This window comes from Saccostrea cucullata, unplaced genomic scaffold, assembly GCF_032062105.1.
Source record: "Saccostrea cucullata isolate Sc308-1 unplaced genomic scaffold, CSIRO_AGI_Scuc_v1 ctg3085, whole genome shotgun sequence".
Taxonomy (NCBI): Eukaryota; Metazoa; Mollusca; class Bivalvia; order Ostreida; family Ostreidae; genus Saccostrea; species Saccostrea cuccullata.
Genome location: NW_026934506.1, coordinates 33,436 through 60,509, shown reverse-complemented (window position 1 = coordinate 60,509; position 27,074 = coordinate 33,436). Strand labels below are relative to the sequence as shown.

Sequence of the window (27,074 nt, the reverse complement as noted above, 5' to 3'; positions counted from 1 at the left end):
TTTGAACATGCTCAAAACAATCGCCGCGTTTCTTTTTGCTGCGAGCACAGTTAAGAAAAATTACACACTATCTAAAGATGATCGCCGAATTACTGCGATTTTTTAACTTGTACTTTGTCGTAGCCAAAAATCGTGACAGCGTGAAACGGGCTTTATGGACTGTCTAGAAGGGAGACATCACCAATTATCAGGTCTGAGTAGGATTTTCACCCGAGGGCGCCTTCATAATTATACAGTCAATCTGATTGGTTTAGAGCATGACACCTGAGGTGTGACAATTGGTGATGTCTCCCTCACGCGCAGGGTGACAACTGTTGTCACCCTTCAGATGAAAATGAAATAGAGAAGCGAGCAGGGCAGGGTTACAGCTGTGTTGTCGCCCTTTAAATGAAAATACAAGGGTTTAAGCAAGGAAACTCTTATTTATAATTATGCATGTACATCTATTGCTAAATACATGTATATGCGGGATCGGTAAACAATAAATTCCAAAGACGACGTCAAAGTTTTCTGTTGACATATTTTGAAAGTATGGACTAGAGCAGAGAAGGAGAACACAAGAAGTTTGATAATTATTTTCTTCTCTATTTAATTGATAATTTAGATTCCTCAGGATAGTAAAACTATTGTGGACTGTTGAGAAGGGAGACAACACCAAATATAAGGTCTGAGTCTGGTTTCAACCTCGGCCGCAAGCGGCCACGGGTGACAACCTTACTCAGACCTGATAACTGGTGATGTCTCCCTTCTAAACAGTATCAGGCACAAGCGCCCTCTGGTGACAACCCTACTCAGAGCTGATAAATGGTGATGTCTCCCTCCTGCAACAGTCCTTAATTGTATATGTACATTATATTAGGCTATAATGTAACGTTCTTATGATATTTTAAGAAATTGAAACGCTATCATTTTTCCTACTCACCAGTTCGCACTGCAAAAAATACCCATCAGGGAACGTGTTGCCCTCCCTTATCAGTTCGTATATCCCTGACGATTTGTAACTTGTGCCCAACAAACCTTTTGGAGGCTTCCAATAAAAAATACAACGCAAATGAAAAATAAACAAGATGTTCATGGGCCACAGTGCTCACCTGAGTAAATTCATCTTTACCAGATTCCCCCTTTGTAATACCTCATGTGTCCCCGGCCTACCCCCGGTGATCGTAATTTGACCAATTTAGAATCTACAATGGCAAAAGGTGCTTCCATATAAATTTAAGTTTTTCTAGCCCAGTGGTTCTTGAGAAGAAGATTTTAAAGAGTTTTCCTTTATATTTCAATGTAAAACTTGGATCACCTATTGTGACCCTCGCCTATCCCGGGGTCATGATACGAGCAATTTAGAATGTACACTACCCAAGGGTCGCCTGCATGGCGCAGTGGTTAGAGCGTCTGCTCTAGAGTCACGAAATAAGGAGTCGACCTTTATGTCGCGGGTTTGAATCCGACTGTAGGACGTGGAGGCCGGTCCTTCGGATGAGACAGTATAAACCGAGGTCCTATGTCACAGTAGGTGCTGGCACGAAAAAGACCCCTCCCTGCTCAAAGGCCCCGAGAAACAAAATTTGCACAACTCTCCATCGGCAAAAGGTGGCGTCTCCATATGAGTGAAAAATTCTCGAGAGGGACGTTAAACAGAATACAATCAATCAATCACTACCCAAGGATGCTTCCAAATAAAATTCAGCCTTTCTGGCCCAGTGTTTTTAGAGAAGATTTTTAATGAGTTTTCCTTTCTCGTAAAACTTGAATTCCTTTACTGTGGTCCCGCCTTATCCCTAGGGGTCATGTTTTGACCAATTTAGAATCTACCCTACTCAAGGATGCTGCCATATAAGTGTTCTCGAGAAGATTTCAAAAGAATTTTATAAATTTCTACGTAAAACCTCGATTTCTTATTGTGGCTCCGCCCTACACTCTGGGGGTCATGATTTGAAAAATTAGGAATCTACACTACCGAATGATGCTTGCACATAAGTTTAAGCTTTTGTGGCCCAGTGGTTCTTGCAAAGATTTGTTAATGAAACCACCGTATTTTTGTTATTTCTTGATTACTAGTATCTCCCCTTGTAGGAGGGACATGGCCTTCATTTTAACTCCCCCCTTAAAGTAAGCATTCTTAGTACCAAGTTTGGTTAAAATTAACCTTAGTGGTTCTTGAGAAGAAGTTGAAAATGTCGAAAGTTTACAGACAGACGGACCAACAGACAGACGGACGGATGATGGACAATTGGTGATCAGAAGAGCTCACCTCTGAGCTTTGGTGAGCAAATATCGTGTTGCCGTGTGAAAAAAAAACCTTGTTCAAAGTTGTTTAGATAATCAAAAATTTATGTTTTACTTGGAAGGTACATGTTGTAATTAATGGGAGAGAGAGAGAGAGAGTCACCATTATCCCGGTTACTTCATATATGATGTTTTCAACAGCATACTCTAGTTGAGAAGAAATGCTCTTTGCTTCAGAAGTACTGCATCCACTGATGAGAAGTTCAAGTTCGTAGGATTCGGGATGTGTGAGGTCATTCAGAACATCAGACACTTTGCCTGTTGGCTGATTCCATTTCCAAAAAGATCAGAGTAGATTGAATGAAAAAAAATATATTTAATTCATGAAATGTTGCATAAAATGTAAGCGACTTACGTTCAGGTAGAGCCTATGAAGTTCTGCCAAAGTGGACTTGATGACCCCATGAAAATGGCGAAGACTTAACGCTCTGGAGATGTTTCTCTGAAATTTACCCCAAACATACATTTCATTTTTACTAATTGTCTTCTTGCTGGATGGATATAAAGACTGTCCTTCATCATTACAAGCCTCTCTCAACATTTTCTAAATCTATATCTTTTCCATTCTTAGTCTCGCTATTTTTGTCACTTGTTTCATATATCTCCATATGTTTCATTTCACAAAAATCTATAGACAAATTACAGACAGACACATACCGGATACGCTATATTAAGAAATATTTCAATAAAGAAATGGGATGAAAAGTGTTGAAACCTTCTTGAGTTAATCAGATCTAGAGTTCTACTAAAATCAGAAATGTCAGGCACGTGTTTATACTTACGTCATCTTGAACAGCGGGTGAACTCCTCTCTCTATTAAAAAGATGTAGAGCTAATGTGGTACTAAACATGTAATCACCGTTATTTCAATAAATACCGCGTCTCTCTATATCTCTCTCACGCATACATACCCATTCACTTACCACACACACACACACAAACTTACGTGGTGGTACTAGCCCCACTGCCCATGATCTTCATCTGTTCATATAACACCCAGCGTTGTGATTGAGAAGTGTTCAATTTCCAGTGTTTACTTTTTGTTTGGTAAATTGAAAATTTCTACTTAATAAAGAAACAAAAAATGAGAAATTTGCTTGTGCGAATGCACATCACTTAAAATAGACTTCGCAGAAAAATATGTACAAAAAAACAAAACAAAAAAAAAAAAAAAAAAAAAAAAAAAAACAGCTTACCGTTTATGAAGTTTAGGAAATCAATAGTTCATGTTGGTTACTTTGTGTTCAAATGTACCTCGCTTTGTCGTTTATGAAAACAATCAAAATTAAACCTTTCGATGCGCTTGTCATGTTTTCTATTCATCTAAAATCGCTCTACTGTGGTTTTCGCTGTTAATGAATTTAAAATGTTCACTGTTAAATTATTTTTATTTTATTGTTAGATTATCGTAAAGCATGGCTGTGTATAGGATCAAATTATGTCTGATGAAACTTTTGAAAAGAAAATCACGACTGAAAAAGATGAATTAATGCTCAATTAATAGATTTATATAAGCCTAGCTAACACATGGAAAAATATCTTCACCATTAACGTGAAAGAACTTAAAGTAATTTATAGCAATTCATCAGGATTATTTATAGAAGTACATTGGCTTAAAAACAAGACTACAAAAGAAGATTCACATTTAAAAAATAGCAATGCTTAGCGAAGCATCATTTCGCATCGGGGCAGAACTTCACACTCAGGTAGTGTCTTCACACTCCGAGGTAGTGGCAGTGTATTCTAGAGGGACGTTAAAAAAGATAAAATCTTCTTGTTATAAAGGGAACCCAGTAATACTTCATAAAGTTTGAAATAAAGTAAAGAAAGTAAAATGTATTGCAGCACTAACAAGCAAATTCAAAGAATTGTGGTCCCCCGCTTTCGGTGTCTTAGTGGGTGAGGTGTCATTTTTATGATATATTTTGTTAAATATGAACGCCCTATCATATGTCAATCAGAAATTATCACCTAAGTTGAATTTTATAAAATAAGGTCAATGGTCAAGGCCAAGGGGTTAAAAATCATGGCATTTTCGGAAATATCTTGTCACAGGTAATGCACATGTCAAATATGAAATCCCTATCTCTTCTCAATCAAAAGTTATAAGGAACAAGATGTGTTTGTGAAACACTGATGCCCCCGTATGACAACATAGCGAAGATTAAACTTTTTCTTAAATGCAAATTAAATATGTTGGTACCCATAGTAGGGTCTTCTCACAAGAAATATGATTGTAAAATATGAAAGCCCAAGCACCACCTGTTGAAACGTTATGGACAAGGATAATTTTTTTGAAAGTTAGGTCAAACTCCAAGGTAAAAGGGTCAAAGTTGTCGGTTTCTTAAGAAAGGTCTTGTCACAAATATTACAAAAGTGAAGTATGAATGAAAGCCCTAGCCATTACTGTTAAAATGTTATGGCCAAGGTTAAAATTTTCAAAAAGTAGGTCAAACTCCAGGGTCAAAATTCTTGATATTTAATGAACGGTCTTGTCAAAAGAATTAAATATGTAAAGTATAAAACTCCTAGCCCTTCTTAAGTTATAGTAAAGGTTTGTTTTTTAAAAGTAGGTCAAACTCAAGGGGTCAAAGTTGTTGGTATCCAATGAAAGAAATTCTCACAAGGATTACATATGTTAAGTGTGAAAGCCGTAGCCATTACCATTCAAAAGTTATGGACAAGGATAAAGTTTTTAAAAAGTAATTCAAACTCCAAGGTCAAAGTTCTTGATATCCAATGAAAGGTCTTTTCAAAAGAATTAATAAAAGAACAAGATGTGTTTGTAAAACACTGATGCCCCCGTATGGCAACATAAGGTTTAGCTTTCTCAAATGCAGATCAAATATGTTGATATCTAAAGCAAGGCTTTTTCACAAGAAAATCAAAAGTGAAATATAAAACCCCAGCACCACCTGTTCAAAAGTTATGGCCAAGGTTAAAGTTTGTAAAAAGTACATTGTAGGTCAAATACTAAGGTCAAAGTCAAAGGGTCAAATGTTTTGATATCCAATGAAAGGCCTTGTCACAAGAATTAAATTTGTGAAGTATGAAAGTCCTAGCACCCTCCGTTTAAAAGTTATGGCCCAGGTTAAAATTTTTTCTTTCGTCAGTACGGAAATCTCAAAGTTCAAGATCAAAAGGTCAAAAGTGTTCATTTAAAATGAAAGGTCTTGCCATAAAGAATTGATAAATTAATATTTGAAATATGAAATTCCTTGTATATACCGTTTTAAAATTAAGGTCAAAGTAAATGTTTGGATTTTTTGTGTAAAAATGGGTCAAACTTAAAGGTCAAGGACAAAGGGTCAATGTTATTGATACCAGATGAAAGCTCTTGTCACAAGGATTAAATATGTGAAGTATTAAAACCCTAGACATAATCCTTCAAAAATTATGGTCAAGGCTGTCAAACTCCAAGGTCAAGGTGTCAAATTCTTTGGTATCCAATGAAGCGTCTTTTCACAAGGACTACATATGTGAAGTATGAAAGCCCAACCCTTTACCGTTCAAAAATATGGCCAAGGTTAAAGTTTTTCATACGTACGGAGATCTCCAAGATCAAGGTCCCAAGGTCAAAGTTGTTGGTATTCAATGAAAGGTCTTTACAAAAAAATACATAGTTGAAGTATATAAGTCCTGGTATTTACTGTTCAAAAGATATGGCCAGAGTAAAAGTTAAGAATTTTTTTTGTAAAAGTGGGTCAAACTCCAAGGTTAAAAGATCAAATTTGGTGATACCCAAAGGTCTTGTCACAAGGAATATACATGTGAAATATGAAAGTCACAGGTCCACTAAATCAAAAATTATCGGCAAGGTTAAAGTTTTTGCGGACAAACAGACAAACCAACAGACAGAGAGTCAGCTAGACAGACAGACGGACGGACACGACAACAACTATATACCCATGAAACTTCGTTTATAGGGGCATAATGAAGTTGTAACTGTAAAGTAAGTTTACATTTCTTTTGGAAAAAAATCTTACAAATAATGTTTCACATGCATAAAAAAAATTACATGAAGCTGTAAATAGCATCATATGTACATGATGTATGTGCTAAATAATAGAGAAGTTACATCTTATGGACTAAAGAACCGGGGGAGGGGTATTTTGCTTAGTTGTGCCCTAAAACTGAAAATGATATCGCGAGTTCGGATCAGGAGTAACCTATTTGCAACAGGTTCACGCAGTTTACTTGCGTAAAAAGAAAGATAACTCTTATTATATATTATAAATTAACTTATGATTTATACTCTGTCAATAGTCTACACGAACTCCTAAATCGAACCACAGGGGCATCTTATCCACTCTGTTCTCCACTTCACATGCATGCATTTTTATATGTGAAGTAGAGAACAGGAGATATGATGCCCCTGTGATCAAACCCTTCTTTGGTTCCTTATACATTTCGCTTTTGGACTCTGCGACCGTGTACAGGTACATGTAGTTGGAGCTAATGTTTTCTTTTCACCCTCTGTGACCCTCACAATTTTCATGATATAAAAAATGCATAAAGAGCAAGAGCCACTTTGTGCCTTATTTGGCCCTGAGAATTTCTGAAAAATCCAAACCGCTCAGTTTAGGTTGCAAATGCAGTATATATCACTTGAAGTGTTGGTGACCAAGTATCTATTAACCATGACGTAATATTTTCCCTTTAGTCGATGCATTATGACGTCATACAATACGTCATTTTCCTTATATCCTGTAAATTCGCAAATCGCTGCTCTTTCTGTAAGCCCCGCCCCTTTTCATAAATTACTTCACGGATGCTGAGGTTAGACAAGCATCTCCATATAAACATGGCTGCAAAGAGTCAAGATCAACACGTTTTTGCAGTTTTATTCGACTTACCTAAGGATATATCCAAAAATTATATAGATGGAGAAATTTCACTGAAAGCAAGGCAGCAAGGCTTTAAGTATTATTGTGAGAATTATTTCGAGAGGGTGAAATTGTATAAAAGCGACAAGGAGAATGAAGTCCGAATTTCCGCAAAATGTCACCGCTCCCAACGGAAAAATGACTCTCCGCATTCTATTAATCTAGACGTATCGCCAGGATCCTTGGATTTGGCGCATTGTTCATGCATAGCTGGGTATGTTTTGTTTTAGAATTTGATGCTTATGATTTACAATGAATATTCCGATATCTTTGCTGTGAAAATCGTAAAATGAAACCCGACACTCGTTTTTTTTTCAGAGCCAGTGGGTCATGTTCTCACATTATTGGCTTGTTGATGGCTCTTCAGCATTGAATTCCGATGGGTTTTAAAGCAGTCCCTGATAATCTAACATGTACTAGTTTGCCCCAGCAGTGGTCTGTGCCAAGAGGAAGCAAGATTGAAAATTCTGCTGCTCCCCAAATTTGCATTATTAAACCCCACCCTGATAGAAAACAGAAACCTGTAGAAAATGTTTTGACAGAATGCAGGTAACCAAAAATATCATTAAAACCTTATAAATTAAATAACATTACTATTAGTATTAGCAACAATTAAAATTTGTAATTTCTACATGTATGTATTTATAATCTAATTTTTAAAGTTGCTTGATTAAAATTCATTACCAGGGTACATTGTATTTTTAGGAAGATTTATGTGAATGGGGAAGATGTTGACCATTTAAAAGCCTTAAAAGGATTGCCAATCAGTTACTTGGTGTCAAATCCCATGAAGAGGAAAATGACCCATTTGGGTGAAGTTGGAATAGGAAGTGGTCGAAGCACACATGTAAGTTTTGTACTATAATTTAGATTATTTCTCTCTTCCTCTCTCTCTCTCTCTCTCTCTCTCTCTCTCTCTCTCTCTCTATTTCTCAGGCAGAACAAATATTTTAGTACTATAATTAAGTCAATATTTTAATACTTTATCATATGTGATATACCGGTACATCATGTAATTAAATTTCATCAAATAAAAACAATATTGCATGTATGCATATACATGTACCGGTAAACATGAATAAAATATATAATATATACACTACATACTGAGGGTAATGCGTTTAGTCAAGAAAATACCCCATTACATGTATGAAATGCAGGTTAACTGGTTAATATTTATTTTTAAAAAAATTAAAAGCTTTGACTTAATTAGGTTTTGTTTTTAATGCAAGGAAGAAAAAAAATTGAAAGCATAGCACAGACATACCATATTTGGTTAATCAAAGTAAATAAAGAGAGTTTGAATTTTCCAGATAAAATTTTAAAACGTTTGATTCTCTCAATAGCTCTTTCAACGTGAACTCTATGTTTAGCTATTTTCTTGGTTAGTAAAGCATCACTCTTGGTCATTTGTTTTCCAATGGTTGCAAAGGGTGGTATGTTTAATTGCAGCCCACATTTCTTTACTTCCTCTTCAATGTTAAATCCTTTATCTGCCATGAGTCCATCTCCTTGGAGTAGGTAACCCTCATCCAACAAGTCTTTGAGCATGTCTTCAAACTTCGATCGAACAAAAATATCCTTGTCAGATATACCGCCACTAAGTAACATGGAAGCAAATGTAACTGAACCCCTTGGATCACACACTACTAAACCTTTCATAGTATTGCAGCTTTTATAGTCACTGTAGGTTTGTGATTGGGCCTTAAGAGATGATGGTTTGTTGATTTTTATTTCTGTGCAGTCAAGAATACCAAAAGTTGTCGGAAATTCTTCTTTAAATTTGGGTGGCATATTTTCTTTGATGACATTTCTGTGAGGCCAGATGGAAAGCTCTCCAAATCTCAAAAACATGTAATTGATCCAGTGCGTAAAAATAACACTTGTTGTCTGTTTACTAATTTTAAATCGAAAAGCCAAGTCAGAATAATGAAAATCATGTCTCAATTTCATAATTGTTAAAAATAATTGACTTTTCAAATTCAATGCTATTACTTCTTTTGATCTGTTTGATGGAAACTGTATTCAATTTGGTATAACTTGATCATTTGGTATCAAAAAAATATATACTCCAAGAAACTGATCAGGTGTTAAACCTGTGTAATATTTGAATTGTTTTGCATCACCAATGATGACATCAACATTAAATTCCTGTGAAAGTTCAGCTTGCAATTTTACATTTTTTTTTGTGTGTAAGTCTTCTTATGAAGTTGATCATATGCTCCATATACAGTCTGAAGTTTACCATTTAAGCTTCTATTTTCCTCCAAAATGTTCTTGTTTTCAGCAGCCAGTAGTAAAACATCCATAGGTTCAACCCCTGGAATAAATTGCAAATAAAATGTATTTACATGTATTAGTTTTTCATAATGCAATGCAGCATTTTCATTTAATTTTTTTTTACAGGCATCCTTCTATGAACCACAAGTACAAAAGGCAGTGGATACAAAATGTGGAGATCTAAAATTGCCCTATATCTGTCCAGTTTTACTACCATATAAATATAAACATTTATCAGAATCTCTAGCAATAGACTTGAACAAAGCTCATGAAATTCAAGAGTAAACACAAGAACAATATAATTCACAGAGATGGCATTTAGAGAGAAAAACACGACTAACGGCATCCAAATTTTACGAAATTTTACACAGGAAAACTATTTCTTTGAAGTATGTCAAAAGTATTTTAGAACCAAAAGCATTTAAGTCTACTTCCACGTCATACGGAATTTCCAATGAAAAGAAAGCCAGAGAAATGTATGTTAAAAGACAGGGATTGCATGTACATGACTGCGGACTGTGCATTAATCCAGAATTGCCATTTCTAGGGGCAACTCCAGATGGAATTGTCTGTGATGGAGGTGTAAGTGGAATTGTTGAAATTAAGTGCCCCTACTCTGCTCGAGACTTGACCATTCAAGAATCTCTTTCCCTTCCCAATTTTTGTTTACTTGAAACTGATGGAAAAATTACTTTGAAAAAATCTCACGCCTTCTATTTCCAAGTTCAAGGACAACTTCTGGTCACCGGTGTTTCTTTTTGTGATTTCATTGTATTTACTCGAAAAGAATTACATGTCGAAAGAATATAATTATCCTAATGTTCATTTTATGAAAGAACTTGTCTCAAATTTAACTGAAATATACTTCTGTCATTTTCATGATTTAATTGAACAAACTGTTGTCTGCATCTATGTTGGGTATTGTTCATAAATCAAAATGGCATCATGCACTTACATTTTTCCTCAGTTTGAGAGCAAGTTGACACACCAGTGGCAGTAACATGCTGAGAAGATTCTTCACATTGATTATCAGGGTCTTCATGATTTTCTGATTCACTGAAATTACAGAACAAAGGTCACTGCAAATTTGATCTACCAACAAAATGTTTCACATATATCAACACAAAACTATAGGCATTGCTGCTCTATAAAAGACCAGGAGGCAATAAACTACAAGTGAAATATAAAAGTTACAATTAAAAAAAAAGCTGTTTTTTTTTTATTTTAATATTTTTTTTTCTGTATAAAATTTGCATGGAAATAATATATACTAATGATTTAATTTTACCTTGACTGTTTGTTGAAGATTCCCCTGTTCCTTGGAGGGGGTCTAGATGGCTTGGATGTGCTGGAAGTCAGAGGAATGGGGTCAGGATATGTTGGTGTAGGACCACAGCCATTCATAAAGTGCTGCAATCAAATATAGCATGACTCTTAACCATGTTACCAAACAATTTTTCAGATAAACACATAGGCCTATTCTCAATTATTCTTTAGGAGTTCAAAGATATACGTATAAACAGGGATCTACCAAATATGTATATAGGTACTGACAAAATTACTTAAGTGAAATCGTATGCAAAATTTTCACTTCTCGAGGGTTATGATGTGAAATGCATGTTAACCTCTTTAATACACTATAAAACACATTTTATTCAGGCAGTAGCCCCGGCATGTGCGATATATTTTAAAATAATTGGGGACATGACAGACGATGTTCAAAAACAGCAAAGGAAATTCTGGCCGATTTTGCTAACAATTAACATATTGGCTTATGCGTAACTTCTGTTTAAATACGCAAAATCATTTATAAGAGCGTAAATTTGTATGCTACGATCAATATTAACAACATAATTGAACATACCTTGGAGCAGACATAAGTGTTTTTTGTTATGCTGTCGACGTTGAGTTGTTTGTGGGGACGATTACACGCCTTGATCCACCGTCGACATTTGTCAATATTTGTTTTAGGTTTAGGGAATGGGTAAAATATCACCCCCTCATTCCGGGCCGGATACCGACTGTCACTGTTGCAAAGTCCGAATGCACATCTTTTAACCATAACAATCGTATGAATGTGTTGATCTACTGTACAGTAGTCTAACCTTCCGCCACGCAACTATTGGTGACGCTTTCTCTACGTCATACCTTTTATCTGATTGGTCAGGTCAGTTATCCCGGGAAAATTGGCGATTCGCGAATTCCTTTGAAAATGGCCATAAATTGAAGTATTTTTTTCAATATTTCATATACATGTGATCTGAAAGACGCAAAAGCTGTGTATATGCCTGCAGCCAGAATATATAGTTGAAATTAACTAGTACTTGAACATTTTTTCTGATTGCTTAAAATTGAATATTTTTTCAAAAAAAAAACAAACTTTTGAATTAGCAACTCAAAACAAATATCACTAACACTAGAAATCATTGCTTAATCAAAAATACTTTATGCTCCGGAAAGGAGGAGGATTGATTCAACGGGATATTATTTTCCTCTTCATTTGTACGAAAATTTCAAATAATTTTGAAATATGTGGCCCCAGGGTCAGTGGTTCCTTTGGGGTGGGGTGCAAAACTGGTTTGAAGTTGAAGTCTATTTTCTCTTGGTTACTCTGTTCTACCTCTGGGTATTAAGTAAATAGAGTAAGCATGCTAAGTTTATAATTATGATAAGCAATGGTGCCCCTTTTAAAATTCTGAATTTCATTGCCTCTGGTTTAAAACACGAACCAAATTCAATTGTTGGAAAGTTGTTACATGATACTCAGGTGACCTATAAGGCCCGTGGGCCTCTTGTTTTTTTATTTCTTTTCTAGATATTTCATTCTTTTTTTTTTTTTTTTTTGCTTGATTAAGTTTTAACGCAACGATTGATTTCGATTATTATACACTTTTTAACAAGTGGACGAGACCCACCCCAACCCACCGGCTGTATATTAAAATTTAATTTCCTTTGATTTGTTCAAATCATGACCCCCGGGGGTAGGACGGGGCCACAATGACCGATCAAAGTTTTACATAGGAATATATAGAAAAAACCTTTAAAAAATCTTCAAGCCCCGTGGGGATCCGCGTTAGAATAGGTCCTCAGTACCCCCTTGCTTGTCGTAAAAGGCGACTAAATGGGGCGGTCGGATGAGACCGTATAAACCTAGGCCCCGTGTCACAGCAGGTGTGGCACGATAAAGATCCCTCCCTGCTCAAAGGCCCTGAGTGCCGAGCATAGGCCTAAATTTGCAGCCCTTCACCGGCAATGGTGACGTCTCCATATCAGTGAAATATTCTGGAGAGGGACGTTAAACAGTATACAATCAATCAATCAATCTTCTCCAGAACCATTGGGCCAGGAAAGATGAAAGTCATGTGGAAGCATCCTCAGGTAATGTAGATTCAAGTTTGTTCAAATTCCCCGGGGATAGGGCGGGGCCACAATGGCTGATCAAAGTTTTACATAGGAATATATAGGAAAAATCTTCTCAGGAACCATTGGACCAGGAAAGATGAAACTCGTGTGGAAGCATCCTCAGGTAGTGTTTTATTCAATTTATTCAAATCATGACCCCCCAGGGGTAGGGCGGGGACATAGTTGATCAAAATTTTTCATAAGAATATGTAGGGAAAATCTTTTAAAAATTTTCTTCTCCAAAACTAAAGAAATTCATGTGGAAGCATCCTCTGGTAGTATAGATTCAAGTTTGTTCAAATCATGACTCCCAGGGTTAGAGTGTGGTCACAATGGGAGATCGAGTAATATGTAGGGAAATTCTTTTAAAAAAATCTTCTTTTCAAGTATGGCAAAATTATACTTGCCTTGTACATATTGTATGCTTTATTGATACAGTGACATTCTCAAGTAATACACAATTCAAATCCCCCTCCCCCAACAAGTCAGCTTTTCAATACGAAGCTGATTTGTGTTTTTTAACTAGCCCATGTGTTCAGGTGAGCGATGTGGCCCATGGGTCTCTTGTTTCCAGCACCTGTGCTCAGGTGAGCGATTAGACCCATGGGCCTCTTGTTGGATTAACTATTAGTTTTATACCAAAACTCGGAATCTGAAGACTGTACATATGACATATGTTTAAAATCCTTGAGGATTATCCGAGGGGCACCGAATGAACTCTTTGGGTCTCTGCCCCTTGTAGACTCGAAAGGATGCCGCCATTTTATACTGGGCGGGTCTGTCAGTATCATTTCGTTATTCTGTGAACTCAATTGAGAGATTTCAACCCTCGCCATAATTATAAGCTGCAATACGGGGGCATCAGTGTTTCACTAACACCTCATTCATAATAAAGCAGGGACAGTTACGTTTTATGGTCAGTTTCATGATAGTTAATTTGACCATTATTGTAAGCGGAACTTACGTACTTTCAGGAACACTTTTTGTGCTTTGAATTAATGAAAATCATATTAAGCATGAAAAATGTGGAAGATGCCAAAGTTAACAAAAGAGGAGATTGGTGAACATAACGAGAGATAAGCTTGTAGCGCAACAAACATGAAGGTGAAAAAATAAATCTCAATTATATCAAAATTTTCTCAATATTTCATCTAACATTAAGTATACATTACGTAAAATCTCTACAACTTACACAAATCTCATGAAGATTGAAGTTATTTGCCTATGAAATATTTTACACACACGAAAGAGGGCAAAATGAGTCATTTTTTCAATCTATAACACAATTTTACGTTATGATTGAGTGGGTCTTCACTCCATTTTTTTGAAAGTTAAGCCTAAGTATACTCCTATAGGGCCTATACACGTGTTCGTGCCTCCGACAACCTAAATCTAGGTCACATATATAATTAAAGTTAACAAGATTGCTTTGATCATAATATAAAATTCCTTTGTTGTTTATTTCATAAATGTTGATATTTGACTACAGTAACTAAATAATCATTTATTTGTTTCGTGTTTGTATGGGACTATTTTTTTATAGTAAAATTTGACGTCATGGAGCGGGGCAATGGAAAATAACATGGAATGCATTTCAAATCTACCTATATTAGACGGTATTTCGATTTATTTTTAGATAGTTATTTCGAGTAAAAATGGAAATATAAGGAATCACTGTCTAGTTCGGAGACTATGCCAGGGACATAAATAATAGTGGGAAACATGGGATTATTTTAGCATAACGGGCGAAGCCCGTTATGCAAATTATCCCATGTCTCCCACTATTGTTGATGCCCTGGCATAGTCTCCTAACTAGAAAGTGATTCCTTAAATATGTAAAAGAAAATAATCATAATTTAGGGACTATGTACGAAAGCCCAGAAGGCTCATTCGAGATTCAAGTTTCGAAATACGAGATTCAAAATTCGAGATTCGAAATTCGAGTTTCGAAATTCAAGATCCAAACTAACCAATCAGAGCGGGTTCAACTTTTGATTACTTCCCTTTGTTTCGTTTTTACTATCACGAAATCGTTCAATATATTTATAACAAATGGATCATTTGCTAAAATGATAATGCAAGAAAAAATGTTTTATGTATTAAAACGAAATAAACATAAAATTTGGATTACATTTTGAAAAATACATATATAATCTTATTTTTCTAATTTAACAAAATAGTAAATACGTATATATGCATTATATGGAATATTATATGGTCTTATCGTTGACTTGCTGAATAAGTAGGTCAACTAATTTTAATTCATCAGATCATTGCTGATGGAGAATGTTGCATTTAATTATAATTAGACATGAAATATTATGAATCGTACCTACACTGCACAATGATTTAAGGGTATATATAAAGGGTACATTTGTGCAGTGAGACTTGACTGCTGAATCGAACTGTAGCGTTATATAAGGTTTTATATATTTTAGTCTTTGGTCATAAAGCTATGGCCAGAGACTAAAATATAACACCATAACGCTATATAGTTCTGCATCTAATTTAGACTCATCTACTATTTGATATAAGATAAAATAAATGCCTCATTTATTAATTCATATCGCTAAGCTGTATTGTAGATATAATTTTTAATTAGTTCAAGAAATCAAAGCCTTAGATGAAAATAAGTAATTAAACACTTAATTTTTATGTATTTCCTCTATCAGGAAAACGAATGCGATTTTTCTTTATCAATACTACGTCGTCTTTCAAGTTTCAAGCCTTTCAGTGTGTTGGGAAAAAAATGGGCAGGCGGGGTGGGTAGGGGTGGGGTTATTGTTAACCTTTAGACACTTGCCACGTATTCATTTATAACATTATTTATATGTCATCAACCCCGTAAACAAAGTAGACTATACAAAAATATATAATTATATTCCTGATATATATATTCTATTTAATATTTAAGAAGCTATTAATATAAATTTAAGTATATCTTGCTGATAAAAAATCCAATAATTATTTAAATTTCCTTCTTATATAAATAACACTCTTTCTTGTATTGTAATTTTATTAAATGACTTATTTGTTATTTATATATTAAACGATTTCTTGATAGTAAAATCATAATAAAGGGGAGTAATCAAATGTTGAACCCGCTTCTGATTGGTTAATCTGGATCTTGAATCTCGAAATTCGAATCTCGTATTTCGAACCTTGAATCTCGAGTGAGCCTTTTGGGAGCTTTTGATTGGTTAATCTGGATCTTGAATCGCGAAACTTGAATTTCGAATCTCGTATTTCGAACCTTGAATCTCGAATGAGCCTTCTGGGCTTTCGTAGACTATGCCTATTTACTTACTCAGTCTGTTAAGAGTGAGAATCTGCAGGAACTACAATACCGTATACTACACTTGACCCAAAGTTTGCATACAAATAAAGTATACATATTTTGGTTTCCAAAATTATGGAGCAAAGTGGGTATATCTGAAAAATATAATTTTATGAAATAACTTTCGTATCTTTTCAGTAAGTCAATGGTTTAAATACCACTTTTCATCAGGACTAGTGTAGTGTTTAGTGGTTAGCGTGGAAGTCTCGGTAGAGAATTCTACTCAAGATTTTTATTGCTAGGGTTCGAATCCAATGGATACCACATTATTTTCTTATAAAAAAAGATTAAATTTTAACGAAAATTTTCCTCAGAATTTTTTGTTTGTCATGATTTTATAAATATCAATAATGAGAACTTGACTCTAAATACTAAATTCACAATTTGAGTATGAGTTTTATAATTACGTTAAGTTCGCCCATCTCTTTTCACCTGATTGCCCTCTTTGAAAAAAACAGGTTAAAGTGGAATCTGTAAGGATAATCCTAATGAAATTTCAACACGTACGCTAATGATATGTTTCGGACGTTGATTTTTTGGTCAAATCTTGTTAAGTGGGAAAGAAATTAGAATATTTACTATGTTTAAGAACTACATTCTTTCCCACGTAGGCTTTAAATTTTGTATAAATGATCCTTTCTTTCAATCAAGGCATATACGTACCCACTGAAAATAAGAAATAAGTACATTTTGTACTACATAATGTTTTAATACTTACTCAGTACAGATTTACGGAACAAATAGTATATGTAAGTATTTTTAAAATGCAGTTACTTTAAAGCAGACAGGTCTAATTCCTTTTCAGGGGAAAAGTGGGAGGGGTAACATTTCAGTGCTTTTATGTGGATTTCAAAGTCAAACATATGTAAAAAAAATAATTTGATCACGTTACGATAATAAAGGAAAAATGTTTGAGGTGTGTTTTTCATAATCATAGCCATCAAAGCAATGGTTTTGAAAATTAGATTTTGAAAAATATCACGAAGTGAGAGACAAATGATGAAAGGTGTATTAGATATCAATTCAATCCCACCTCAATCACATTTATCGTCACATTTAAACCTCATCAAATATCAATCTGCTGGGCTATATTTTGCATGTTTAATCATTTTGCTTTTTATCAGAATTCAGATTCCTGTAGAAATTAGACCTTAACAAGTAAGTACTAGATACCTTGTATTCTGTACAACAGTTTTACTCTACACTGCAGGTTAGAAGGACTATATCTATGTCGTGAAAGATTTAAACACTCAAAAACGTGGTGGTAAAAACTGTCCGAAGCATGTACAATCTGTTCTGGCATCTATCATTCATCATCCCAATCATGTTATTGCGCCTTCGTTCATCATATATGAAAAAGTGATAAAAGAGGATAAAGATGTCTTATTTGTTGTTCTTTTTAACACGTATGATACAAAAAAGTTTAAAACACATGGATGCTGACTGCAAATTAGTTACAGATCTATTCATTAGAAAAGTATCGACGGTTTATGACTTGTCTTGTATCTGCTTCTTCTGTTGTAGATATCTCCACATTACATTTTCAGAAAGTGATGGTCGTGGTTTCATTATGTATATGGACGCTACTCTGGATATTTACACATGTACAAGTGGCTTCTCATCACTACCAGGATTACAACGCATTGTTTCTGCAAAGGTTTGTTACAGGAATCAATTACTTAAATGCCTTTGTGTCCAGTTTCAAGAGGATCAACACTTTGTCAAATACAATGTACAATTGAATCGCCCACCCAACCCATCTCCTTCGAAAAAAAAAATCTGAATACTATCCACAGGCACTTGTTTCTTATACGGGACACCCCTACTTATTTTTACCACAAGTACCTTTTTCATTCAGGCACCGTCTGATTCAGAACCGATTTAATTGGCAAATAAAACCTCTCTCAAAATGAACATGTCATTTTAAAGTAGGTTAATGATTGGTATTTTAACAAAATACGAGCTTGAAGCGGGGGTGCCAGAAAATTGAGTTAGGTACATGTAATAAGTATGGGGTGTCAAGTATACGAAACAAGTGCCTGTGCTACAATCTCCTTTTTTGTACATGTATTTTTGTCGGGGCGTTAGATAACAAGATTTCTTAAATTTTTTTTGTTGGAAATTCTTTATTTGAAAAATCTTTACTAAATTATACGCATGCTTTAACATTATCACAAGAAACAGAATGAGAAACAGAAAACGCATAAATAATTCATGTAGATTAAAAGAGACTCAAGTATTAAAATAGTGAAGTGTTCATTCTCAAAAGACTATTTATAATCGCAACATCGTTATTGTTGCGTATCACAATCCTCCTCATGCTTTTGTGCCTTGAACACTGCCTTCCCTTCATCATCATCAAGGAAAGGCACAAAAGTATGAGGACGATTGTGATCGTGCCTTCCCTTCATCATCATTAGTCGCCCGCGTGGTGCTGTGGTTAGAGCGTCTGCTCTAGGGTCGCGAAGAAACGATTTGATCCTTAATTAGCGGTTTCGATCCCACTGTGGGACAGTCCTTCGGATGAGACCGTATAAACCGACGTCCCGTGTCGCAGTAGGTGCTGGCACGAAAAAGATCCATCCCTGCTCAATGGGCCCAAGTGCCGAGTATAGGACAAAATTTGTAGCTCTCCATCGGCAAGTGGCGGTGTCTCCATATGAGTGAAAAAGTCTCGAGAGGGACGTTAAACAACATACAGTCAATCAATCTAATCAATGACCTTGTCAGTAAATGCAATCCGTCGTTAAGTCGAATTTTGACTGACGTTTTATTATTTACAAATTGTTAGACCATGATTTCACACTGACCAGTAATGTGTTTTTCCGTTTGTCCGGTCATGACACAAGGCGCTTATAACTAGTCAACATGGGATGTTTACTCCTCCATGGCCTGTTATCTCGCCTCTGATGTTCTTACAGATTCGTGATGTTTGCTGCATGAGCCCCCAACTTGTATTTTTGAGTTCTATTAGCATTTGTCATCTCCATATTTTTAATAGCTAGTATTTTATGTTTGAGTGTATTTAGAATATTTTAAGAGTTATTCTTTTAGATCCTGAGTTGGAGGTTATTCTTGGAAGTGTATTCTTCAGAAAGAAATCCCTCTAGATTTCGGTTTCAAATATACGTAGTATCTTGCCCAAAGTAAGACCTCAGCACAAGTGAGTGATAAGAATTTACATTTAGGTTTTTTGAAACTGATATGGATTGATCTGACAACGAGAAAAATTTCTGAAATGTTATCTTAAAAGATAGGAAATGGGATATAAATGTAATGGGTCCTCGAAGTCATTCTTCTTTTTTAATAAATTAAAAGCGTAATCTTATCTGTCACAAAACAGAAATTAACACCCCTGCTTGGCTAATGATATTTGAAATTATTAGTAGTGAATTCCTAACTTAGAAAATACAATGTATCTGGTAGACTTTGGAAAGCTCGTTTCCATTGAATTCCTAGACTCTGCTGGATATTCATATATATATATATATATATATATATATATATATATATATATATATATATATATATATATATATATATATATATATATATATATATATATTTGTACTAAACAAGCATTTGTATCTAAGGTTATTGAAAATTACCAAAACGATTCCTAAAACAAAATTAGATATTTACTGTTTATGGATAATTAACTCCCTTCCCCTCAGTCGTGCGTTTTAACGCATATACCATTTCCTATTTCTGACGCAATATCACGCATATACCGTCTCCCCGCAATTACAAATACATTTAATTTTCAATTTAATGCCACTTCCCATCTATTTTTTACTTGCTAAAATCTCGTAAAGTAAGAAAAGTTAAAATCTTAATAAGATATTACGTTATAATATTATTTACGGTAAGCTTTAGAGAAACTTGCAATGTATGGAACGCCGTCACTGCCTTATAGCAGAACACAATAATTGCATTGTGTCAACCTTCCATTACATTATGTCAACTCTTTATGACATTAACTCACAATACTATTGCATTGTGTCAACCTTCCATTACATTATGTCAACTCTTTATCACATTAACCCACAATACTATTGCATTGTGTCAACCTTTCATTACATTATGTCAACTCTTTATGACATTAACTCACAATACTATTGCATTGTGTCAACCATCCATTACATTATGTCAACTCTTTATGACATTAACCCACAATACTATTGCATTATGTCAACCTTCCATTACATTATGTCAACTCTTTATGACATTAACCCACAATACTATTGCATTGTGTCAACCTTCCATTACGTTATGTCAACTCTTTATGACATTAACCCACAATACTATTGCATTGTGTCAACCTTCCATTACATTATGTCAACTCTTTATGACATTAACCCACAATACTATTGCATTATGTCAACCTTCCATTATATTATGTCAACCTTCCAATTCATTATGTCAACTCTTTATGACATTAACCCACACTACCTTTGCATCTTGTCAACTTTCCTTTACATTATGTCAACACCTTATGACATTTACACATACTACAATTATATTTTGTCAACTTGCATTTCGTTATGTTTACTGTTCATGACATTTAATTAAACAACAATTACACTGTGTCAACCTTTCATTACATTATGTCAATTCTTTATGATATTAACTCGCAATACTATTGCATCGTGTCAACCTTCCATTACATTATGTCAGTTTTTTATGTACCAAAACCGTACCATTATTTCACACCAATTTACATGATGTAAATATATTATATATATAATATCAACATTGATAACATTAGGTAGATGTATTCATACATAATACAGACGCTCTTTATATTGAAGTTGGTAGTAGATTTATGTGATGCGAAAATAGTAAATACACTACGTCAATATTTTATAACGTGATATGAATATATGTCTTATATGTTAAGCCAACCCCCCATTCCATGATATGAAAATCCATCTTAGTTTTTACTAACTGATGTGAAAAGCTCATGTCATACTGTGCGCACTCTTCTACATTATGTCGATTCACTATTACGTTATGCGAACACGGGTATCCTCGGCCTTTATATGAGCATAACGTATTTTCCGCCTTCCGCAAGCACTAAAATTGGCGGGAGAGAAACTGTCGTAGAAGAAATTCTCAGCGATTTTGGAATGGCATCTTTAATTAAAATTTTAAGCGACAAATGATTGACAATCTTGAAACGTGCAAAGCCTTAACACTGCGACTGTAAATTAAAGTCACGTCGAAATTCAATGACGTTTACTTTACTTTGATTATTAAATAAATCAAATATTATGAGTCGTGCAGCAATTTTTTTTCTTTTTCTTTTATTTCTTTCTTTCTTTTTTTTTTGGGGGGGGGGGGATAAAAGTCTTAAAATTCTGATCTTACTAAGAACATTGTCATAAGATTTTTATTAACTTCCCTTTTTTTCAAAAGTGTAAACACATCGTATAACACACGTGCACTGGTGGGTTAGGTTGGGTTGGGGGGGGGGGGGGGATCCCGCCCTACCATCTTTAGTGACCAAAATATACATGTACATAAAATTAATAAATTTATTGGTTTTCCTTTGTAGGACAATTGCATTAGTTTCACATTAAGTTTAGTTGAATTAAGTTGAAAACTTTTTTTTCTATAAAACTATAAAGCCTGAGAGCTTCTCTGCTTTCCTCCTTGGTCTCCAACCATATACCGTCCCCCTTCCTTGTTCAAGATTCCCATATCCGCCACTGATATGTGCCTGCCCATGCATGCTTACTAAGGCATATTCAATTGATTTAGATGAGGGACTGGTAGATTTTTGTAATAGAATTCTGGCCTTAGAATCGTTGAAAAATTTTCTAATTCCGGTGACGTAACATCTTTTTTGAAAGGGGAGGTCAACCAGAAAAAAAATATTAATTTGCCCAAAAAAACTTGACAAGCCCAAAAACATTATCCAAGCCCGAAAATCCTTTTTCGGGGAGGGGGGTCCAACTTCGATCAGTCCTAAATTTTTTTTTCAGATATGCTACATTGCCCTCAGTGGATTATACTTCAACAAAAAGTGGGGGTAGGGGCTGCGCTTTCAATGAACATTACATTTTCTATAGTAAAGTTATGTCTGGGAAAGAGGGGGGGGCCGATATTTTGTGCCTGTCATTCTTCCTAATCAATCAGGACCCCCCCCCCCTCTTAACAGTCATTAAAACACGGTCGTCAACATTCATTGTATATTAGATATACAGCTTTGAGATAATGGAAGTGTATTTTTACATCAGGTAATGCACTTTTGGAATCAACATGATAAAGAGTTAACACAATATAAAGATATTTTTAGATCACATAAGAAAAAGTTGGCATAACGTTATAATATATCCACATCACGGTATTGAGTTTTGACATAATGTAATAAAGTGTTGTTATAATATAAAGATATGTTCACATTATGTAATACACTTTTTACACCACGTAATAAAGCACTGACATAAAGGTAAGATGTGTTCACCTCACATCATGATGCTTTCGCCGTAAAATAAAGAATAACCCATATCATGTAATAATGCTTTGATATAATAGAAATATACACTCTCAAAAAAGAATGGACTTTTGACTTCATGTAATGCTAAGTTTAATTATAAAACGCAATTTACTTGACGTAATGCAATTTTGACCTCACATATTAAAGAAATGAAATGATGTAAAGAAACATTCATTTCACGTAATAAAGTTTTAACACAATGTAAACACATTATCACTTCACATAATGAATTTTTTACTTCAAGTTATGAAGTGCTGACATAATGAAAGGATGTATTTACTTCATGCTATGTAGTATTGGCATGATGTTAAGATATTTTTACATCATCTCATAAGAAATTGACATAACGTAAAGATATGTTCACACCACGTTATGATAAATTGACATAATAAATGCATAGTTGTATGCTATAAGGCAGTGATGGCGTTCCATACAATGCGCTTTAAAGAGCTTGCGGGAAAATGGTAACGTCATATTTCTATGACGTGAACGTTAAGTGTGTGTTGCATAACAGTTCAGTAAGTTGTAAAGAGTTAAAGCCCGATTTATACTGTATTGAAACTCCACTGAAATAAAAATTATTTATTTGCAGATATTCAAGGTTAAATGAATCTAATAATACGTTTTCTCCTACAATGAAATGGCAAACATCCCACTTTGCATTGATCACCTTCAAATATTTTGTAATAATAGTACACTGTATAAGAAAAAAACCCAGCCCCCTCCCCCTTTATCGTAAAATAAATTCCTTATTCAACTGAAATATCGCATATCCTAATAATATATATAAATACTAGCGGTACGTGCACTGTAAGCAATGAGCACCTGCCTCCCATATGAATATAATGGCAGTGTCTTTTTTTAGCTCTACTGGTCAGTGACCAGAAGACCTTATGCGATGGTAAGGTGTCCGTTGTCCGTCCGTCTGTCTGTCTGTAAACAATCCTCCTACAGTTTTGATCTGATTTCAGTATAATTTGGCACACAAATAGACTTCATAAAGATACATAAATTAGTGCATGTGTTTTTAATTTCGATGAACAGTATTGCTATGGTTGCTAAAAATAGAATTTTCTGTGAAATACATTCAAAATGCTACTCCTCCTACAGTTTTGGTCTAATTTCAATATAACTTGGCACACAAGTAGACTACACTAAGATACATTATTCTATATACATGTATCGGTTTTTGATCTGGATGAACATTGTTGCTGTGGTTACTAAAAATAATTTTTTTTTTTGTAAAATCCTCTCAAAATGCTACTCTACACAGTTTTAGTCTGATTTTAATATAATGTGGCATTCACGTAGACTACATTGAGATACATAATTGTCTTAATTGTTTTTCTTATGCGCCCGGATCAAAAGATCCGAGGCGTATATTGTTTTTGTCCTATCTGTCTGTTTGTCTGTTGTCTGCAAACTTTAACCTTCGCTATAACTTTTGAACCATAAATGATAGAGACTTCATATTTGGCATGCCTACTCCACTAATGTAACTCTTTCAAATGACATCAAGGTTAATGACCTTGTGACCTTGACTGTGACCTATATGCTAAAAATAGAGGGGTTTTTTGCAAACTTTAACCTTTGCCATAATTTTTGAACCATAAAAGATAGAGACTTCATATTTGGTATACATACAACACTTATTAAGCTTTTTTAAAAGACAGCATGGTCAATGACCTTGTGACCTTGACTGTGGCCTATACGCTTAATATAGCTTTTTTGATGGCAAACTTTAACCTTCACCATAACTTTTGAACGAAGAAAGATAGAGACTTAATATTTTGCATGCATACTCCACTAGTGAAGCCCTTTCACATGACACCAAGGTCAATGACCTTGTGATCTTGACTGTGTCTTATATGCTAAAAATAGCTTTTTTGAACCTTCACCATAACTTTTGAACCATGAAAGATAGAGACTTCATATTTGGTATCATACTTCACTAATCAAGATTTGTCAAATGACACCAAGATCAATGACCTTGTGACCTTCACTGTGACCTTTATGCTAAAAATATGTTTTTTAAATTTGTTGCCGCACATGTGTTTCACAAACACATCTTGTTTTAATTTATTTTGATGAATGATGTTGCCATGATACAGTACTTTATTTTCAAATTGCAAATTAAATTTATTAAATAAAAATCCCGATCATTAACTGTGTCCGAGAATTTTTTATATTTTATATTTTTCTCTAGACAAAGTCGGTATGTTGTCTGAAAAATATTTACATGAAATATTAAAACGGGTTGTTATGAAATAATCAAAGTGAAACAGATTCAGGTTGGGAAAAGAAATCCATAATCTTAATACATGTCTTAACACCTTTTTTCCTATAAACGTGTTATACGAGCATGCAATACTGAAATGTGGGTTAATGAGGATTTGAATTCTAACAGGACAGAGAACGAGTGGCGATCTCTCTGGCACACAGACTGTCATCGCGTCTGTCATTATGAACTGGATCAACATGTAGACTTGGCCTGTCGGATGGACATTTACAGAATCCGGAAACGCTCTGCAGACTGGGAGCGTGCAGCTAAACGGAAACACATTAACGGGGGTCAGTACTTCCTTTGTTTTATCTCAAAAATCTAAAATCTTGTTTTTTTTAATCTTAGGAAATATGTAGATAATTAAATTTTTTTTAATAGAATTCTCTGAAGACAATGGCGTTTTTATAGAAAAATCTGCTTCAATGAAGTTTTTATCTCCAGTAATGGACATGCGAAGTAAAAAGAATGTTTTGAACGAGTGTTGCTATTCCAAAGGATGTAGCTGGGAAGAATTCGCAGAATTTTGTCAGTTTTCTATAAGACTTCCCGCTACAGATGCTAACTCCTGTGCGTGATAAGTTGTCACTCTGTAGAACGATGTAACCAGTCACTCTGTAGAACGATGTAACCAGAAATGGAACAACAGGAAGCCTTTAATAATCTTCATCAAAACAACGTAGATAAATGTTACGAATTACATTGTAAAAATAAATTAAGTTAAAATGTTTTGCAATTTCAGTCAATTAAGATATTCTAAAAATAAATTAAGTTGAAATGTTTTGCACTATCAGTCAATTGAGATCAGATTTCTATACCCTTATGAGATCAAGGATTTCACTTGAACTGCAGGTTCCTGAACCATTTTAAGATTATTTAAGGAATGTTTTTAAGTTTTGTGTGAATTATTGGTGTGTAAATCACACAGATTTGTCACGTAGAAATATTTAGGAAAATATGCTTACGTGCAAGCCTTGTGTGATACATAGAAGATATCTATATTGTGTGATTTGATATTGGCTTTATCCAACGAGTTGAAATTGTGTATATTGGCGAGGCTTTCCGAGCGAATATACACCATTTCAAAGGAGTTTGATAAAGCCAATATCAAATCACACAGTTATTGTTCTATTTATCTCATACGACTTTTAACAAAACTTTGAGACTTCCCCGGCGAAACTACATGAATGATTGCAACTTCAAATTGATGACGTATAACTTGATGACGTAGCACCGTTGATGTTGACATGCCTCGAAAGAAAGAAGATCGATCGAGTTCAAAATTTATAATTTTTGCTATCTGTGTTTTTGAAAACCTTATGTGACAATTACCGGAGCTTTACACTAAACGAACTTCTGACTGAAAGTTGTAAGGACCATGGAATCGTGAAAATTAACTCTTTGTATGATGGCAGTACAAGACGTCATAGGCAAGCTAGGCTACTTGTAGATTCGTTGTTGATCAATGGAAAGTTACACCTACATTACTAGGTAGGCCTACGTAGTATAATATAAAAAAGCATTATTGAAGATATTAAAGGAATCTATAACAACAACTTAACTGCTAGGCTTTACTTTCTCCAAAAACGATTTAAGGGGGGGGGGGTCACATCTGTCTTCCAGTACAGCCCATGCGCGGATCTAGAGGGGGGGTCGGGGGGTCAGGACCCCCCCTGAAATATACCAGGGAAAAAAATGTATATACTAAAACAAGAAAAAAGTTACCATGGACCCCCCCTGGCGGACGCCGACCCCCCCCCCCCTGGTAAACGCGAATATGTGTGAAATGGGTATGAAAAGTTAAATTTTTTTGGCAATTTGGCACCCCCCCCCCCCCCCCCCCCCCACGAAATAGGTTTTTTTTTTTATTTATTTTTTGCTTGTCAAGAAATTTCAGGGATTGGATGTTTTTTTGACTGGGGTGGACCCCCCCTGGAAAAAATTTCTGGATCCGCGCCTGCAGCCAATACATGTTCCTTGATAAAATAAGACACTTCTTTGACATATACGAGTCTTTTTCTTGCTTTTAAAGACATTATTGTTCTTTATCATTCATTTAATAAGGGCAAGATTTTTTACAAATCATGACCCCACGGGGTA

General features: G+C 34.8%; 3 protein-coding genes across 3 annotated transcripts; 1 reads left to right on the top strand and 2 right to left on the bottom strand.

Moving 5' to 3' along the window:
• Positions 1 to 922: 922 nt before the first annotated feature.
• On the bottom strand, positions 923 to 3,316 carry LOC134240894 (uncharacterized; the record flags this gene model as incomplete). The annotated part of the gene is made up of 5 exons (XM_062723000.1): positions 3,233 to 3,316; positions 3,069 to 3,099; positions 2,642 to 2,728; positions 2,390 to 2,551; positions 923 to 1,027 (listed from the first exon to the last, which is right to left on the bottom strand). Coding segments are annotated over exons 1-5 (420 nt in total), but the record flags the coding sequence as incomplete, so codon positions are not given.
• A 5,065-nt stretch (positions 3,317 to 8,381) lies between these two features.
• LOC134240893 (uncharacterized) lies at positions 8,382 to 11,546 on the bottom strand. Its single transcript, XM_062722999.1, has 5 exons — positions 11,317 to 11,546; positions 10,741 to 10,862; positions 10,408 to 10,508; positions 9,418 to 9,492; positions 8,382 to 9,015 (listed from the first exon to the last, which is right to left on the bottom strand). The coding sequence occupies exons 1-5, from the start codon at positions 11,512 to 11,514 to the stop codon at positions 8,903 to 8,905; spliced, it is 609 nt and encodes a 202-aa protein (XP_062578983.1). The 5' UTR covers positions 11,515 to 11,546; the 3' UTR covers positions 8,382 to 8,902.
• A 5,635-nt stretch (positions 11,547 to 17,181) lies between these two features.
• On the top strand, positions 17,182 to 25,644 carry LOC134240896 (probable insulin-like peptide 7). Its single transcript, XM_062723001.1, has 3 exons — positions 17,182 to 17,848; positions 25,101 to 25,264; positions 25,356 to 25,644. Exons 1-3 carry the CDS (start codon positions 17,682 to 17,684, stop codon positions 25,550 to 25,552), a joined length of 528 nt encoding a protein of 175 aa, XP_062578985.1. The 5' UTR covers positions 17,182 to 17,681; the 3' UTR covers positions 25,553 to 25,644.
• Positions 25,645 to 27,074: the final 1,430 nt, after the last annotated feature.

What these genes read in the sequence shown, in the direction of transcription:
- LOC134240893 (XM_062722999.1), bottom strand. Translation starts at nt 11,514, where the DNA reads ATGGTTAAAAGATGTGCATTCGGACTTTGCAACAGTGACAGTCGGTAT. An exon ending in ACACTTATGTCTGCTCCAAG is followed by an intron (nt 10,863 to 11,316) that starts GTATGTTCAATT and finishes ATTTGATTGCAG; the next exon opens with CACTTTATGAATGGCTGTGG. An exon ending in CTCTCAAACTGAGGAAAAAT is followed by an intron (nt 9,493 to 10,407) that starts GTAAGTGCATGA and finishes AATTTATTCCAG; the next exon opens with GGGTTGAACCTATGGATGTT.
- LOC134240896 (XM_062723001.1), top strand. Translation starts at nt 17,682, where the DNA reads ATGACTTGTCTTGTATCTGCTTCTTCTGTTGTAGATATCTCCACATTA. An exon ending in AACGCATTGTTTCTGCAAAG is followed by an intron (nt 17,849 to 25,100) that starts GTTTGTTACAGG and finishes GAATTCTAACAG; the next exon opens with GACAGAGAACGAGTGGCGAT. An exon ending in ACGGAAACACATTAACGGGG is followed by an intron (nt 25,265 to 25,355) that starts GTCAGTACTTCC and finishes TTTTTTTAATAG; the next exon opens with AATTCTCTGAAGACAATGGC.